The sequence below is a fragment of the Vitis vinifera genome, chromosome 4 (genome assembly GCF_030704535.1).
Source record: "Vitis vinifera cultivar Pinot Noir 40024 chromosome 4, ASM3070453v1".
Lineage (NCBI taxonomy): Eukaryota > Viridiplantae > Streptophyta > Magnoliopsida > Vitales > Vitaceae > Vitis > Vitis vinifera.
Genome location: NC_081808.1, coordinates 15,154,612 through 15,174,522, shown reverse-complemented (window position 1 = coordinate 15,174,522; position 19,911 = coordinate 15,154,612). Strand labels below are relative to the sequence as shown.

The following is a 19,911-nucleotide window of genomic DNA, read 5'->3' as shown; positions in this document are numbered from 1 at the left end:
ATAACTTGCATATCTTTAGTGCACCATTCAATCCTAGTTTTTCTTATATCTTTGAGCCTAAAGTTCTATTATTATGATTTTGAGAGATCATTATTTGTATATCTCTATGAGGAATTTTCTCAAGTGTGGGATATCACTTGAGGGGTTGTTCAAGAATGGGATATTTCTTGAGAAGTGTAAAGGGTGCTTGGAGCCAAAAGTCCAAGAGAGTGAATTGGAACCATAATCCAATTGTAAAGAGATTGGAAGCTTGGTTGAAGCTTCAAGATAGTGGAACCCTCACTCGGTTAGGAGGTTGAGGAGAGTGGACGTAGGCAAGGAAGTGCCGAACCACAATAAACTCTCATGTTTGCACTATCTCTTCCCTAACTCTTTTAAATTATATGCAATTGTGTTTATTTTGTTTATTATATATTTGCATATAATTGTCTCTTATTTTTGCATAGTTTAAATTTGTGAAAAAATGACCATCACCTTATTTACCCCCCTCCCTTTAGGATGATTACCATAGTTTGGATTAGTCTCAAATTCCTAACAATATATATATATATATATATATATATATATATATATATATATATATATATATATATATATTATACTTTATTTCTATTATTATTTATTTTAATTTTATAATTTTTTTAATTTTATCATTTTTAAAATTTAAAATTTTAATTTAAATTAATGAAAACATTATGATTTTAAATAATTTTTTGAAAAGATGGTGTTCCTCATAATTTATAATTTTTATTTTTAAAAATTATTTTTAATTTTAATAATATATAAAGTATATATTTATGATGTTACTAATTCGATTATGATTCAATGTTTAATCCAATTAGTCAATCGTGAATTGATAACTTTTTCGATTTAATGACCGGTCCGATTTTGAAAACTTTGAATACTTATAACTTTATAAATGAAGGAATAATAATTTTGAATCTTCAGTGAATAATAAGTTACTATTTAAAAAGTTTTCTATACAAAAAAATAATTAGGACAAAATTGTCAATACAGTAAAGGGTCATTGTCCTAAAAACAATAAAACAATATTAGATACAATATTTTGGAAAAATAAAGAATATCTTAATAAATTATTAATTTATTGATTAATTGATATATTTTCTTTAGTTCAAAGGTAATTATTTTATCAAGGTTTAACTATATTTGGGTGTAAGAAAATATTAAGGAAAGGAAATTTTTTTTTTTAATTTTCTCATTTTTTATTTACTATGGAAAATATGAATAAAATCAAATATAATTAAAATTAAATTTTTTTTCCACAATTTCAAATTATTTAATTTTTTTAAATAGAATAGAAAAAAATAAATTAAAATAAATTTGAAGAAACATGTAAAAACTTTTTTTTTTCTTCCACGTTTCTTTTCTTTTAATTTTGTTCTCTATTTTATTATCCTAAAATTTTCAAAAAATGAAAAAAAATGTTAAAAATTACAATGGCTATAGCTGTGTGTTTTCCTTATAATAATTAAAATAACTAAAGTAGATTTGCATGCTAGCAAAAAATTGACTTGAAATTTCATTTCAAATAATAAATTTGGTGAGAAGAATCACTTCCACTTTTGCTCTAAACATACTATGGTTATGTTTCACCTCAAAAAGCAGTAAGGAAAAAAATACTAAGAAAAATGATTTTATATTATTTAAGGTTATTATAAAAAATAACAAAGGAAATTAAATATAATTAAAATTAATTAAAAATTTACATATTTTTAAATTGTTTAATTTTTATATTAGTGATTTAAAATGAGTTTGAAGTAATATATAAAAATAATTTATTGATTTTAAATCTATTTTTAATTTTTTCAATTTTTTTTCTTTTTATTTTCTTTTTCCAACACTTTCGTTCCAATTTAAAAAAAACCAAACATAACCTAAAAGTCCAACAATCACAATTAAAACAAGATGAAATTCCCCCTCTCTTTTATCTATAATATCAAATCTTTTTAGCTAGGAATCATAATTTTTGCTTTAGGTTGGATACAAGCCTCAGATTAAATATATATATATAAGAAAAAAAAAAAAGAAGATTGATTTGAAATCCCATTCAAGCATTATCTTTCACTCCCTGGTTGGGTGGGCTCTACACACACTAAAACTCCAAAATCCCAACACAACCAAGAATCACAAAGCCCAACTTCCCAAAACTACCAATACCACAATACCTGCACCTGAAATGGCCTCTCTTCTTCATCTTCGTCATCCACACTCTGTCTTTAACCTCTCTTCTTCCTCTCCCACTCTACTCTTTCTCCACTCTCCTCATCACATCCCTCTTAAACCCTCTCACTCCACCTCTATCACCCTTAAATTCCTCCACTTCAGACCCCACACTGCCCCATTTGCTCTCACTGACTCTGACTCCCCCAAGTCCCTCAGCCCCAACCCCGAAACCCCGCAAACCCTTCTCCAAGAACTTGCTGTAAGCTTCTTTCCTTTTCTCTTCTGTTATTTTTATTTTTAATTTCAAAATTTAGTGTTCATGATTTCAGTCTTTTCGTGTTCTTTATGCTATACATATATGGTAGCTTTGATCTTTTCGTCTTCTGCATTTTCTCAATTTTCCATAATATTATTGTTATTATTTTTTCATGATTTGAGTTTAATTTTGGTTTTGCTGTTTTTTAACCACAACCCCACAGAAGAATTTGCTTTAAACATCATTTTTTTTTTCTTTCCCTCTTGCTTTTATCAGTTCCAGAAAAAACTTAGTGGTCTTGTGATTATTTCAGTTTCAATTTTGGGTTAAAATCTAGTGTTTCTGATGATTTCAACTTCAAGTTTGTGTTGTTGATGCAATTTTTGACATTTTTTGCAGGACAGTTTTGATCTTTTAATCTTCTTCTGTTTTCTTTTCTATTCCCAAAATTTATTTATTTATTTTTTGGTCATGATTTTAGTTCAAATTTGGTTTTTCTTATGCAATGTTTAGAACTTCCTTTTTCAGGACTATTTTGATCTTTTTGATTTTTGAATTTTTTTCGATTCCACAAGTTAATGTCTTTGCATTTCAATTTCAAATTTGGCTTCTGATGCAGTTTTGGACCTGTATTTTTGCAGGATAGTTTTGATCTTCCATCGGATTACTTTGCTCAACTTCCTCGTGATCTTCGTTTAGATGTAACAGAAACTTGTTTTGTATTTATTCCAATGTTGTGTGATTTGTTTAAATGATATTTTTGGATTGAGAGTTTTTGGTAAATGTTGTGCAAATGCTGAAGCTGAATGATGCGGCTTTTGATCTTTCAAGTGGGCCAGTGATTGATGAGGTTAGTTGTTTCAAACTTTTGGTATGAATTATTATGGAAACAACCATTGTTGTTCTTTTTCTTTTCTTTTCTTTTTAAATTTATTTATTTATTTATTATAGCTGCAATTGGTTGATCTTTCAGTTGTATGGTAGCGATTAAATCTATGAATCGACAAAAGAAATAAAAATGGCTTGTTTGTGATTGATAATTGATTTGTTTGTACTCTGATAAAAAAAATGTAATTGATTTGTTTGTACCACTACAGGACATCACTGGTTTAAGATAATAAACTGCAGTTTATTTTGTGTAACAATAACTTAAATTTATCTATCTATGGTGCCATGAACAAAGGAAAAGGGGCAAAGAAGAAACTACAACCAAGACCAAAAACTTGGAGAGACTTAGGGCCCGTTTAAGATAGTTTTCCCTTTTTTGGCTTTAGCTTTTAGCTCAAGCTGAAACCAAAGTCATAACAAAAGACAACATTGATATTTCAAAGGTTTTGTTAGACATGAAATAGCTTCCTTTATAAATCTATATTAAGCTCTTTTTTAAATCATAAACTCTTTTGACAAAATTTATCCAAACATGTATAGAAACTCTTATTGAGGTCAAAAAAGAGCTTTTGGCTTTTCAAAAGTTAATCCAAACATAACTTACATGATCAAACAGTTCTATATGATTCACTCTTCAAATTTTGAATGCTTGTGGTTCCCATTCACTTGGTCATTATTATGTAATAGTCATGATCTGGTCTGTTTTCCTTTGTTACAAGGAAGTTTCAAAATGTGAAGTATTTGTGTTAGACATTATATAACTTGGGTATGAATATGGCACATTTACTCAACATGCTTACCATGGAATACATACTTAATGGGCTAATCAAACAAGAAAGCATGGGACCATTTTATATTTCATTATGAGTTTCCTCAGTTACTTCCTCAATGTGCTTATTTTATTATGCATTGGGTACCCATGTTAGGCATGTTTTATATATGCTATTCCATTTTATAATTTAGTTGTGTCCTCATGTCCAAAGATCTTAAGACTAAGCAATCCACCAATAAGACACACACCAATAATTGTTACTCATCCAAGTTGTCACAACTCACAAGCACGAAGTTTCCCCTTAAATTTTTTGTGTTTGTGCGATGCTTAGACCCTTCAAGCCAGTCTTTTCCCAACTCACATGAGATGCACCAAGAAATGCACACAACACACAATTATAGGGTAACACCCGAACTTGTCTTACTCTCCAAAGGTTCATAAGAAATAGCTAAGACTCCCTGAGCAAGACTTCCACAACACTTTTTAGTGAGTTTGTGCAGAACAAAGAAGACCATATAAAGGCATTCAAACCCTACCCAGGTGATAGAGATCAGCCCACCAAACTCCCTCTCATTTGGGAAGTGGCCTCTTTCAAATTTGAAGTCAAATCTTCAGCCATTGCCACCTGTCCAGTGGTTTATTTCAAAGGCTTCAACCATTGGCCACTTGTCTTGCTACATGCATTGCTTGCCTTTGGCCTTGCCACCTATTCCCAAGCTCAACAACTCACTCACTTGTCATGCTACCTTCATACATGCCACCTACTCCTTTGTTGTAGAGATTTGCTTGTCTTGTGCCATGTGTCTAGCACATCTCAGCTTACCAAGTGTCTTGCTCTAGTTGTGCCTGCAGCTCCTTGCTTGGGCTTTGCCTAATGCCAAGATGCCACACCCTTGTGCTTCCATATGTCATGCTTTAGTGTTGGGCTCTTCAAAATGCCAAGTGTTGTATGTTATTAAGCCCATGAGTGTCATTCAATTCACTATTGTGTGTTTAGGGGGTCCATGTGTGTCAAACCCTCTCTTGGTCCACATGCTTGTGTGTGCTAAGCCCTCTTCTTAGCCCATGGATCATATCCATTGCATTATTGGCTCATGTGTACCAACCTTGTTATATCCTTCCATCCAAGGCATGCATAGTGTATATCAAGTATCACAGTTGTGTCTTGTGTCATTACACCCATGAGTTGCACCACACTCATGGCATCACACCCATGTGTGAGTGGTAGCAAGGCTCATCATCACACACATTTGAGGCCCTCATGTTGTGCTCTTGGTTTGACATAACTTGGGCCATCATCACTGCATTTGAGTAAGCCACCTCCTCCCTAAAGAGCATCTTAAGTCATTTCCAATGTGTTAGAAGAAGACATCATAAATGCTTGACCAAGCATAATGAATTTTCTGAAATTGAAGAAAATCCATAAAATTCTTTTTCCACTTGGAAACCCCTTCCATCCATTTTGAAGGAAAAATATCAGCTCCTCAAAATCTCATGCTTGAATTTTTGCTGAGTTGAGGCACACGTGTGCATGTGCACACTAGCATGCTGCCACCCCCAAGCCATTGCCTTGCTCTCATGACATCATTCCACTTGCATGATATGATGGCTTTATGTCATTGGATTGATGTGATCCCTAGACCTTTTATTTCTCTTCAGTTTAGACTTATAGCTCTTCATGCATGACTCCAGCAAAATGATATCAGAAGTTTTTTCTTTTGCTTATTCCTCCTTATTTTCCAAATTTATTCCATTGATAAATATGAACTGCAAGCATGGGATTTACTCAGGGCTTGGTCTGCTTTTATACCTGTTTCTTCATTAGAAGCACCTTCAACCGGAGAGGAAAAGCTATTATTCTTGCATATTCCTGCTGGTTATCCAAATTATATCCCACTAATAAAAATAATGCAAAAGAAAAAAAAAATGGAATTGGTTTTTTTTTATGTGTTGACTTCATACCTTTTCCCCCATCAAAAGCATCTTATATATATCTGGAAGAATCATACGACACTCCTTGTCAATTCCAGTTCATATCACCCATACCTTCTGTTACTTGTTGGATGGACATAAATGATTCAAGAAGTATCAAGCGTATTCTGTGTCATTTGTGTGAGATTGTGTTGTCCTTTCACCTGTTAATCACAGGAAAAAACAATATGCATTTCTTTGTCCTAAGATCTGATTTATCATCCTAAACATGAGAATAAGCTGGCAACCAGAACTTTTGAAGGTGGAACTATTTGTACTTTGTCACAATGTGTATCTTTGGTAATTATGTCTGTTGCTGGAGAAAATTTATTGACCAAGAAATAAGTTTGTTGACTATGAAATTAGTCATGCCGGTATCCTTGCCTTAGGTTTCATCAGTCAGAGAACCAACATCCAGAAGCATGCAATGTGACTTTGAAGGATGTCCCTAATTCATTCTTAATACTTTTTCATGAAGTCCTTGCAAAAATATAAGGTCAAAACATGCCTGCATTCTTACATCATCCTCAAACTTTTTCCATGGGACTATGTCATTGTTAGGGCTTAATCAACTCCTTTATTACATGTTTAGGTCTTCATATGGCATTTGCCCCTAGGTTTCATGATATTCATTCAACTTTTTATCCATCAATCTATTAAATTCACAAAATGCAACTTTTGATTCTTTATTGTTTTCTACATTTTAGTGCTCAAAAAAGTCTAATTTCCATTTTTCTTTTGACAATTGTCAAAATGTCTACATAATGTAGTTAATGGTTTTGTCGTTTTCTTTGGAGCTTGCTTAATGTACATGTCATATTTAATATGTCATGCTCATATGTCACATGAGTTACGTTTCTATGATAAGCTAGTGATTCTATATTGTTACATTATTTATTGTATGCCATGAAATTAGTCATCAATGAAGAGAGCTTCATGATAAGAAAAATATTTCATATTAAGATTCACTATCTCAAAATATGGTGGAAGAACATAGGTTGAGACATGCTAATTAACACACTTAACTGTTGATTAAAAAAACTTACTGATTAATCCTATTGGTCTATCTAATGGGACACGTTATGGATTACTATATAAGGTAACTTTCTTACCTACAACGTAGGTCATAAGTATTTAGTTTGAACATGTGTGAACTCTGCTTCGACCCATATGAGCCAACAATCCTAAACACATGAGAACATTAGGATTTTTCAACAGATGGTAATTTAGCCCTTTATTTATTTATTTATTTATTTTTTAATGGCTTCAGAAAAATTTTATGTGTTTCCCTCTGAAGGTCTAAGGGCTTCCCATTTCCTTCTTGTGCTCCCTGTCTAATAGTATAACCCCCTTTCTGGAATTCTGACTTTCATAAAAATCTTAATGAATGTGAAATAAACAATCTTAGGCCTGTTTGATAGTGGAAAGAAGAATTGTTTTCTTGTTTTTTTTGTTTTTTTTAAAAAAAAAGAAAAAAGAAAAAAGAAAAAAAAGAAAGCGAAAACAACATAGATAACATATTAGATGATATGTTTTCCTAACCTGTTTAAAAAAGAAATTTCCTGAAGATGGGTCATTTTTGGAAGACAGTAAAATGTTGTTTTTTGTGTTCTAAAAGATGCAAGCACGTGATTAGTTGAGGATGATCAGAAGTCTGACAAGTTTCATTATCCTTTTTTTTTTCCCTTTTTTTGATGGAGACGTGTTCATTATCTTAATTTTAAAAATCATGTTTCATTTCTGCTGAGGCCCCTTGCTTCTCTCTTGTTTCCTCTTGAAAGTGTTGTCTTAGACTCTTATCAACTTCTTCTCTAGATAAGGAACTTTGTTCCTTAGATATGTCGGGTATCTTTTCTTCAACATCCTTCTCTTGTTCTCTTGAAGAGCAATACCCTACTTCCTGCAAGCCTAACTGATTTGGAATTCAAAAGTTACCTCAAAAATCAAAGCTTTTGCATGGTTAATGATTTATGAGAAAGTAAATACCAATTATTTGCTTCTGGCTGGGGTGCCCTTCCAAATAATTAATTTTGAAAAATGTGTACTTTAAGGGAGCAGTGGAGCAGTTGACCACGTCTTTCTTTATTATTTTGTTGTGTTGAGTTCTGGCTTTTTGATTGGGATCCAGTGGTTGGTTCCTGGAGAGGCTCCAAACAAAAGGGTGTTTTTTTTTATAGGCATAAACAAAAGGGTTGTGTCTGTTCAGGAATCTAGCAGGAAATAAACAGCAGATTCCTCTCGGCATTGTGCTTTGTTGGCCACCCTCTGGATGATTTAGACCAAGAGGAATACCAGAATCTTTGGCAGCATAAAGAGCTATATCAGAGAATTGTAGGACAGAATCAGTTTCTTATCTTCTCCTTGGATCTGAAGGACAATGGGGTTTGCTTTTATTACTTTTAGTTTGATCTCTTTGGACTGGGGAGAGAATGGCTCCCCTCACCAAAGGCCAGGTCTCACTTATCACAGTCTGGGCACTAATGGTCCAGCATCCAAATTATCAATTGGGTATACACATCTTTCTCAGGCTTACCAACTCAAACAACCAGACAGCATCCATATATTTTTTATACCCAAGTTTTATGAGTTCTTAAAGAACTTGGTATTTCGTGTCTGAACGATGGCGTCTGGGACATGGAAGCAATTAAAAGTTAACCCATTTTGTTTTGATATACAAAGAATTGAAACTTGTTTTGATCTTCTTGGTGCATTCATTGGTCTCTAACCAATTGACCCCTAGAAATATTTACCATTTCAATGTAGTTCATCTTTGGAACTCATTACCTAGCATCTTATTTTTTTCAGTGTGGGCAAGAGCTGGGAGAGACTTTGTTAAATCTATCTCGAGCATGGGAACAAGCTGATACATCAAGTTCCAGTACTTTAGTGAGCAAGCTCCCTTCATTAGAAGGCTCTTTGACCGATAATGCCAAGACAGGCAAGAATAGCTGCAGATATAGTTTGGTTTTTACTTTTCCTTTTCTGGTGTTCCTTCTGAAGCCTATTTTCATTTTGCTTACTGAATTAGCATTTGGCAAGCGATTGGTATCTGCTGGAAGAAGATTTCAATCCATGGGGCAGTATGGTCAAGGTGAACTACAAAGGGTATCTATTCTTTGCATACCACATTGCCACCAAAAACTGTAATCCTCAAGATTCCCTGCTTAAAGCTCTAAGTTGCCCAAAACAATTGATTTATCTCTGATAAACAATCAAATTTAGCATGTTATTAAGCATGGTAAATTGATCTCACTACCATATTTTATGGTTAATTTGATATCGTTCCCTTGTGATATTGTACAGTTTGTCACACTTTGATGTTTCCAAATTGTTAATAAAAATTGAAATGTGCACAGATTTTAGATGTCACTTACTGCTCGTAAGTACAGAATCAACATGAAATAGGGAAATGCTTTTAGCTCAGCAGAGAGCTTACTGTTTGTTTCTATAAGAGTCGCAAGCTTGTTGTAGTTCTATCTTCCTTCCATGTCTATAACCGGCCACGTCAATCAAACTACTTGATTCCATGTCCCCTTTTCTCTGGTAACCTGCCACCAGTCGTATAGAGCACTCCGCCCACCACCACATATGTTAGAAGTCACTTACTGCTTGTAAGTATAGAATCAACATAAAATGGGGAAATGCTTTTAGCTCATATATGTCGTTTTTCTGCTCTCTTTAAAGCTAGTTCTTCCAATGAAAGAAAACTTCCAATTTTAGTGAGTTTTTTAAGATAATCAGTTCATTTTTGTTTACTTCCACTGTACATGCCCCCTTTTTGGCTGGGTGCTAATTAATTTATCTCTATTTGCCTATAAAAAAAAAATGGATAATCAATTCATTGAGTAAAACAATTTCTTGATCTTGATAGCTTGTCCCAGTCAACAACTAATGTAATCAATCTGCATATCGAGCAAGTGTTTTCAGATAATCATTCCATCCAGAAAATAATTTCCTTACCTAAATAGCTTGTCCAAGTCCACTGTTATCTCTAATCAATCATTTCCCCCCCTTTTCACTCTTATGCTTCAAAAAGTAATCCAGACATCATTTGTTGCCAGACACCTCTGCAAGAGGAATTTGGAGGTAGGGTTTGATTGTTGTGGAAAGAGGGTTTGCTGATGTCAATTCAAGTTTATTATGTCAATTCAAGTCTATGGGGATTTTTTCCACTCTTTTATGTGATATCGGTAACATAAGTTACATAACTATCATTTAATGCGCCATTAACATAGCTTTAGATTGTGGGTTTCTTTTATGATTATAGATTGCAAAAGCAATGACTATGACTGGGAAGCTCCTGTGTGCAAGTTCAGTGTCTGCAGAGACCAATGTACAACCAAAAGAAGAAACTAGGATGCTGAAGGTAGATGATAACCATACACATGTTATGGAAGTTAAGCCCAAGTATTTGGACTTAAATAACTAATGTGGTTGCCAACTGCAGTTTGGAGAACTTCAGGTTGCTTTAACATCTGATAAAGCCAACATTGGGGCTGCAATTGGTTTTGTTTTTGGGTAATTATCCTGTTTGAACTGTGAGTTCTCTTTTCTAACTTTATTTCTTGTGAAGGGGTCTCATGACAATATATAATTATCTCCTATGCACGATATGTAGGATACTCTCATGGCAACTAAGTCAGGGCGTCCAAAGCATACCTGAGAGCTCATTGCAGTATGCAAATGATAATGCTTTGCTTCTGGCTAAGGTGCTTAGGGGCAATGTCATTTAATTTTGATCTGGTTTTGTTCCCTTTCCTTACTGATCACTGTTACATTAATGCATGAAAAATATTTGAGTGCAGTCTCTAAGGGGAGCTCTACTTGCAATTTGCTACTCATCAACAGCCTTGTCTGCCTTAGCTACTGTGGGGCTTATTTTGCTTGCAAGAGAGCTCAAGTCAGAGGAAAAATGAGCATTTCACTGCTACTGTCTTGCTAGTAAGTGCTAATTTGTTTGCGTAGCTTTAGTGTATGAGTTCCAACAATGGGGATGACGTGAAGGATCTGGAACCTGTAAATGATCTAAAATGATTTTTAAATGTTCCAACTATGTGGTTAAAGAACTGAAATTGTAGCATCCGCTTGATTGATTCAGTAAGTTATCTGGAACTGTACCAGTTGAGCATTTTATTTGTGGGGGAAACTTTTTGTCTCCCTCCATTGTGTCTCACAACTTGCAGGTTCTATCCTGTTTTAAATCACAATTGTTATGTTTCTCTATATTATCTAGGTAGACGATTAGATGTTCAAGTAAAAACGTCCAGCAGTATTTAACCTTCAACACAGTAGGATGTCTCTCTGGATTAGACCTTCAAACAGGCAGGGGTTGAGTTTAAAAATCGAACAAAGTTTAGGATGCGCCTTATATAATTTATAAATTGTTTATAGAGTACTACTAAATCATCCAAATAGGTAACACACACAAAAATGTTAATGCCCTTGATTTTCAAAAGCATCAAATGTATTGACCAAACAATTTAGCAAAAGCGAATTTGTTAAATCAATAATTTCCCTTGTTTATAAACGAGGCGTATTTGCCATATTTTTCCTTCGCAATTTCAGAAAGCAAAGTGAAAAGAAATGAGGAAAAAACTGATCTATTGAGGTGTGTCTTTTCTTTGGGTGTATACAATGAGTTAGTTTGGTACATTTGAGTGGCATGCATTCATCTATAGACTCATTTACTATATTGGTGCTGCATATTTGAATTATCTTCTTTAGGAATTGTTTTCCAGGTAGTTGTTATTACATCCCAGTGTTGAATATGGTGGGTTGGCTCAGTAATCCTGAGAAAATATATAGATGTTTTTGAGGAAGCATCTTCATTCTTATAGCTCATCTGCTCTATTATTTTTCATGATCGGTGGTGTCATTCGCTCTCTTGGGAGATAATGAATTGCAATGTTCTTCAACAACTGCAAAACAATATTTTACTAAATCTTGCTTCATTTCTTGTGTCTTCATAAACTGGAGTCTGGGTTTCGTGGAAAGTTTCCAGCGGTTGTAGGACACATACTCACAATCAATGTCCTGTGAATTGGAGACACAGATGTGATTCTGAAACTTTGATTAACAGAAGTGCACAAAAATGAATTATTTTTGACACTTGATCTGTCTGATCTGTCTGCTCGATGTCACTAGATTTAGAGATATGGGATAGGATTCTGAGGCGCACACACCTTCACCTAACAGTCCTATGCCAAGACTCCTTGTATGTAATGTAATGCTACATAGATGGTTGAACAAGCTGCAGCCAATAACAATAATGGCAGGTGATTAACCCACCTACTCTGAATTATTACAGAGATTCCTAATCCCATTTGGGATATTAATCTACCCTTTTGGACTTTATGGAATCTGATATCTTGCCATAGAGATTCCTGAGCATGTGCAAGGTCATTAGATTGAAGCTTTGGTTGATAATATATTAATAGTGTCACCATCTTACTGAGTAGAATCTTATTTTTCTGCAAAGATTACTTGTATCAATTCTGACTTTCTCTTAATGTTGCTATCACAGTGTTGAAAAAACGGATTCAGAGAATGGACGGGTGGCTCCAAGTGACTGCAGCTTCATCGAGAGGTCGTGTTGTGTTAGCTTGTTATTGACCCCCTGGATTATAATTGGTAGAGGGTTGCATCTTTCATTTTTAATGTATATAAAGAACTCATGCTTGAAGCTCAATACGTAATGCTTGTAATTTACAAAGAATGCTCTTGCAAGTACTCTTACTGGTATGGGTGTGGTTTTGTGTCTTAACTTGATCCATTCAAATCTAGCTTGGGAAAAGTATGATGTTTGGATTGAGAAATCTTAACCCAAACAACTAAAAGTTAAGACTTGAGTTTATATTTGTTACATAAGGTTATAATTTGATCAGGTTGAACTTTGGCTTGTTTATTTTTGTTTGAACTTCAGATCTTTTTTATTTAAGTTGAATTTTATTTTCAGATATTTTAGGCAACATAAAAGTATATAAAAAAAATCATTTTGATTTTAAATCTCTAGTCTGAATGAAAAAAAAAAAAAATTAAGAAAAATCATGTTATACATAAGATGAGAAAAATGTTGAAAGATTTTTGGCTTCAACCAACTTTGCTAAGGATGATAAAAGTTTGGAAAGAATGAATGGTCGGATAAATTTTTTTTCTCTTAATTTTTTCTTAGGGCATGTCTGGTTCTTAAAAAGTACTAAAGAAAGAAAAAAATGATTAAAGAAAATTATTTTCTAAAGTTTGGTTTCATCATAAAAAAATATAAAACAAAATTAAATATAATTAAAATTAATTAAAAATTTATACATTTTTAAATTAGCTAATATTTGTCATGAAGAAAAACAAATGAAATGAATTTGAAGTAACATTTAAAAATAACCTTTTCTACTTTTCCTTTTTATTTTTTTACCTTAGCATTTTTCTTCAAAATTTCTAGGAATAAAAAATAACCTTAAACAATCAAACAAAGGAAAAAAATTCATAAACTATCTTTACTTTTTTTTTTCTCCTCAATATGGTATTAAGCTATGTTTGGTTCCCAAAAAATTCGAGGAAAAGAAAATAAAGAGGAAATGTTTGTGAAAGAAAAAGTGAAAGAAAAAAAAAATCCATTTAAAATTAATAAATTATTTTATAGACTGCTTCAAACTCATTTTACTTATTTTCATCTTTTATATAAAGATTAAATTAATAATTTAGAATATGTATAGATTTCCAACTAATTTTAATTATATTTAATTTTTTTTTCATATTTTCTTATGTTGAAATCAAATATGAAAAAATCATTTTCTTTAACATTATTTTTTCTTTCTTTAATACTTTTCGGGAATCAAACATAAACTAATATTTATCAACTCCAACTCTAAACCAACAAATAAGCTCAAAAAAGGACAACATTTTAAAAATCAATAAATCTAAGGATTTGAGGTAATTTCCAATAATTAGTTTATAATAATCAACATTATTGTTGTAATGTCTTGATCAACTCTTAAAAAACTTAAGATATTACTGTTGAAATTAAAAAAAAAAAAAAAAAAAGATCTTGAGATGTGGATGATTCGCTGCCTCTCAGTTAAAATATATTTAGACTAGGCCATCATTCATGATAAAACAAAGCAAATTAAAATTAGGTTTGGTTTGATTCAAAGATTTTATATATACCAACTTGATATCAGATTCCCTAAACTATTTTTTATCACATGATGGGGATGTCTCATTGCTTTGATATACGTCTCATTATTTTGTTCTCTATATATAATCCATTATTTAGTACTTCGGTGTCATTAGTTTATATGATAATCTTATTTTTTTGTAGCTTGATCTTATACATTTTCTTTATTTAACGGTCCAAATTTTACTATATACTTTGAGTCGAGTATATGAAAAGTAAGGGTGTGAATAAGGTTAGTTTGGTTGGTTTTTGGATAAAAAATTAACCGAACCAATATTGTCGGTTTTATATGTGATAAAAACCGAATAAATCAAATTTGGAGTGACAAAATTAAACCAGACCAAGCCTTTTGAGATCGATTTGATTCGATTTTCGTGGATCGGTTTTGACCCAACTTAGTAACATTTTTTAGTCCTAAACTTAGTTGTAAATTTGTATTTGTTTTGAGTCAAAATCCTATTAATTTGAGTTTATGTTAGGCCCTAAGTCTAATTTATTTTTAAAATTAATTGAAACAAACTTGGATTTGAAGTTAAAAATATATTAAACGAATTTAAAATTAATTTGACCATAATATAAAAAACAATAAATTACTTTAAAAGAATCTAATATAAATTTTTTATTAAATATCAAACAATTATATATAAATTTTAAAATATTAATTTGGTTCGATTTTTATCAATTAGAAGACAAGAAAATTGAAAACTGAACAAACAAGATTGGTGTTTAAATTTCTCAAATTGAACCAACCCTTTTTATTTTTGAAAACCAAACCAATATGATCAGCTTTGGTTGCTTTGGATCAATTTGTCAATTTTTTTACTTACACCTCTAATGAAAAGTTTGGTATGGTGCTAAATTGATAGCATGATTTATTTTTTTCTTCAAAAAATAGATAGAAATTACTTATTATTATTATTTTTTATTGAAAACCATGAATAAAAATGAGATATTGTGGAAAATAAATATTCCTTATGTTTGGTTCCAAAAAAATACTAAAGAAAAAAAAAATTAAGCATATTTTATTTTCTATGAAAATTTTATAAAAATTAGATATAATTAAATTGGTTGAATGTTCATATATTTTCAAATTATTTCATCTTTATATAGAAATTGATAGAAAAATAAATGAAACGAATTTAAATAAATATATAAAAATAATTTATTAACTTAAAATTTATTTATTTATTTATTTATTTTGTTTGTCTTCAAACTTTTTAGAAACTCAAAATAATATGTCATACAACTTGAATGATACTTTTATATTGTTCCAATCTATTTAAACTTCACATAGAAAAACTAAAACCATCAAAGCTTTAATCAATTAACCACTAAACTCTTCTTATTATTCATCAATTTTACGTACTTATCTTGCCTACTTAAAATATGTCAAATAAATAAATACATATATAGAAGAAGGATCTAGTAATGATTTCCCTTTTCTTTTTTCTTAATTCAAATTATTTTATTACTTCCTTTGATGTCATGGAATCAGCTAATTTTGTAGGGTTTAATACCTACATATTTTATTTCATTTTTTAAAGTAAGTCGTCTTTCAAGAAGCAATATAATATTGGGGTAGAGTTAATAACTGATGTAATGATAATAGTCAATAGTGTTTAGACCACACAAATTGTAGTCAAAGGGCAATTATTTAGAGTATCAAGATTAAAATAATGAGAACAAGTAGGGGTAGTTATTTAAATGAATGTCCCCAATGAACAAAAAAGGGTATATTTAATGTTGGACAACTTTTAAGAGATGTAGACACAAATGATAAATTATCATCCCATCTTGATTCTGCTTTGCCATCATTAATCTTATGTTTGAGTGTTTTGAAAATAAAATAAAATATTTTATAAAATTTAAAAAAGGCTTTTAAATATTTGAAATGTCATTTGTAATTTTTAAAAATCACTTGATATATAATTCTACTAAAATAAAAGTATAATTAAATATCTAAATAATATGATTACGTATACATAATATATATATATATATATATATATATATATATATATAATCAAAATATGAACAAATTGAGTAAAACTAAAATTAAGAATAATTTAATTAATTTGTAATAATATTATCAAAACACAAAACTTCAATGCAATACATTTCTAGTATTATAGAATAAGCATAATTCATATTTTGCATTATTGGTTAATTTTATTTACTCTCTATCAAGGTTTGGTTAAATACATGTGGTCTTCGTAGGTTTGAAATTTCATCAAGTACCTTTTATATCTTTTCTATTTTTTATTTTTATTTACTTTATCTCTTACTCAAAATAAGAGAGATATATAATGAAATTTTAAATCTATGGGAACTAAATTTATTTAACCAAAACCTGAGGAGAGATTAACCCTTATTATTAATTATGAATAATAGTTATGAATATATTCAAACCTAAATATTAGTAACCTTCAAATACCTCTACTTTAACATATAGACTACCTTCAAATAGTATTGAAAGGATGTTCCAAGGCAATGCATTTAGAAAAATTATGTGAAAATAAGAAGGTAAAGAGATATAATTTTATTTTTGGAGTAAATAAAGAAATAATATAATTTTACTCATTTTCAACCTTTAGACTCCTATAGTGATATGATACTACTGAAAATTGTTTTGAGTTCTTAATTAGTAGAAAATTCATTTTGTATAAAGAATATTATATAGAATATTTTCTAAGATGATATATTATTGTAATATTAGATATATTTATAAACTAAGTTATTAAAAATATCTCTATAAGTATTTTAAGTCATAAACGAGTTTGTAAAGACTATACGAGGTGATAGAGATGTGAGGATCAACGAAGGGACTCATAGTTCAGAGCATCCATACAAAGAATGGAAAAATATGAAATATTTTAAGAACTTAATAATTATATATGATTTTATTATTTGTAATATTTTTTATAATATAGTAAAAAATTTTCTCTCATATATGAATGTAGTCATAGTTATATTTATGTTCTTGAATTAACATTATTTGTATAAAATCTTTTGTTGGCACAATAAATACGATGAAGGTATTAAATACTTTCCTATACGTATGATAATCTTCATTTATATCAAATAATAAAATATTATATTAAAGACGTATATCCCAAAAAAAAAAATATATAGGGGAAGCTGATATATTTTTCTGTTTTATTCATTATTTTTCCTTTGGTTTTCTTTCTCACGATTTGGAAAATAAAAAAATTACGGACTTTCATATTTAACATTTCCACCAGTCAAAGCAATAGAAGATACATGAAGAAAAGTCAAACCTACTATTCTTTTATTTTCATTTTCTGTTTTTTTTTTTTAATTTCTCACTCTCTCTCTCTTCTCATTTTTATTTTTATTTTTATTTTTATTTTTTTAATCTATACATATACAGTCATTTATCACATGGTGGGACCTGTTTCTTGAATGTCCTTTTGGCTTCATTCAACCAAATCCAGAAATAAATAAATAAATAAAGGAACTATTGCAGTAACAATACTCTTAACATGCTTTTATCATTGGTTTATGAATAAAGAACCACTTTCTAATATTTTGAAAATATTTTCTTTTAAATAAAAACTAGGCATTTGAAAAACAAATGAAATGATTTTAATTTTTATTATATTATGTTATAAAAAAAATCCTACTAATATATGCTTTTATAATGATTTTAGAAAGTATTTTTAGTTTAAAAAATATATTTTTTTTAAATGTTAGGTATTTGATAAAATTTATAAAATATTTTTTAGTCCTAAACCTAGTTGCAAATTAGTATTTGTTTTGAGTCAAAATCCTATTAATTTGAGTTTATATTAGGCCCTAAGTCTAATTTATTTTTAAAATTAATTGAAACCAACTTGGATTTGAAGTTAAAAATATATTAAATGAATTTAAAATTAATTTGACCATAATATAAAAAACAATAAATTACTTTAATAAAATCTAATATAATTTTTTTTATTAAATATCAAACAAATATGTATAAATTTTAAAATATCAGTTTGGTTCGGTTTTTATCTATTAGAAGACAAGAAAATTGAAAACTGAACCAACTATTATTTAAAATTCTCAAATTGAACCAACCTTTTTTATTTTTTGAAAACCAAACCAATACGATCAGTTTTGGTTGGTTTGGATCAATTTGTCAAATTTTTTTTGTTTTACTTACAACTCTAATGAAAAGTTTGATATGGTGTTAAATTGATAGCATGAATTTTTTTTTTCAAAAATAGATAGAAATTACTTATTTGCGTGGTTTGATTGAAAACCATGAATAAAGATTATATATCGTGGAAAATAAATATTCCTTATGTTTGGTTTCCAAAAAAATACTAAAGAAAAAGAAATTAAGAAAAATAATTTTCTCATATTTTATTTTCTATGAAAATTTTACAAAAATTAGATATAATTAAATTGGTTGAATGTTCGTATATTTTCAAATTATTTCATCTTTATATAGAAATTGATAGAAAAATAAATGAAATGAATTTAAATAAATATATAAAAATAATTTATTAACTTAAAATTTATTTCTTTTTTTTTTGTTTGTCTTCAAACTTTTTAGAAACTCAAAATAATATGTCATAAAACTTGAATGATACTTTTATATTGTTCCGATCTATTTAAACTTCACATAGAAAAACTAAAACCATCAAAGCTTTAATCAATTAACCACTAAACTCTTCTTATTATTCATCAATTTTACGTACTTATCTTGCCTACTTAAAATATGTCAAATAAATAAATACATATATAGAAGAAGGATCTAGAAACGATTTCCCTTTTCTTTTTTCTTAATTCAAATTATTTTATTACTTCCTTTGATGTCATGGAATCAGCTAATTTTGTAGGGTTTAATACCTACATATTTTATTTCATTTCTTTAAAGTAAGTCGTCTTTCAACTTCCAATATAATATTGGGGTAGAGTTAATAACTGATGTAATGATAATAGTCAATAGTGTTTAGACCACACAAATTGTAGTCAAAGGGCAATTATTTAGAGTATCAAGATTAAAATATTGAGAACAAGTAGGGGTAGTTATTTAAATGAATGTAACAAAAAAGGGTATATTTAATGTTGGACGACTTTTAAGAGATGTAGACACATATGCTCATTTTCATCATCCCATCTTGATTCTGCTTTGCCATCATTAATCTTATGTTTGAGTGTTTTGAAAAATATATATATATATATATATATATATTTTATAAAATTGTAAAAAAGGCTTTTAAATATTTGAAATGTCATATGTCATTTTAAAAAATCACTTGATTATATATATATATATATATATATATATATATATATATATATATATATATATATATTATGTATACGTAATCATATTATTTATTACATTTCTACCAGTCAAAGCAATAGAAGATACATGAAGAAAAGTCAAACCAACTATTCTTTTATTTTCATTTTCTGTTTTTTTTTTAATTTCTCACACTCTCTCTCTCTCTCTCTCTTCTCATTTTTATTTTTATTTTTTTAATCTATACATATACAGTCATTTATCACATGGTGGGACCTGTTTCTTGAATGTCCTTTTGGCTTCATTCAACCAAATCCAGAAATAAATAAATAAATAAAGGAACTATTGAAGTAACAATACTCTTAACATGCTTTTATCATTGGTTTATGAATAAAGAACCACTTTCTAATATT

General features: G+C 29.7%; 1 protein-coding gene across 1 annotated transcript in view; it reads left to right on the top strand.

The window, feature by feature from the left end:
• Positions 1-19,911, top strand: part of LOC100263947 (uncharacterized) — a 55,666-nt gene that overhangs the window by 33,002 nt on the left and 2,753 nt on the right. Inside the window, exons 7-15 of the mRNA XM_059736575.1 lie at positions 1,997-2,443; positions 3,082-3,141; positions 3,243-3,290; positions 8,877-9,009; positions 9,100-9,176; positions 10,339-10,437; positions 10,519-10,589; positions 10,690-10,780; positions 10,877-10,976. Coding sequence (XP_059592558.1) covers positions 1,997-2,443; positions 3,082-3,141; positions 3,243-3,290; positions 8,877-9,009; positions 9,100-9,176; positions 10,339-10,437; positions 10,519-10,589; positions 10,690-10,780; positions 10,877-10,976 — 1,126 coding nt within the window. The remainder of the gene's footprint in view (positions 1-1,996; positions 2,444-3,081; positions 3,142-3,242; positions 3,291-8,876; positions 9,010-9,099; positions 9,177-10,338; positions 10,438-10,518; positions 10,590-10,689; positions 10,781-10,876; positions 10,977-19,911) is intronic.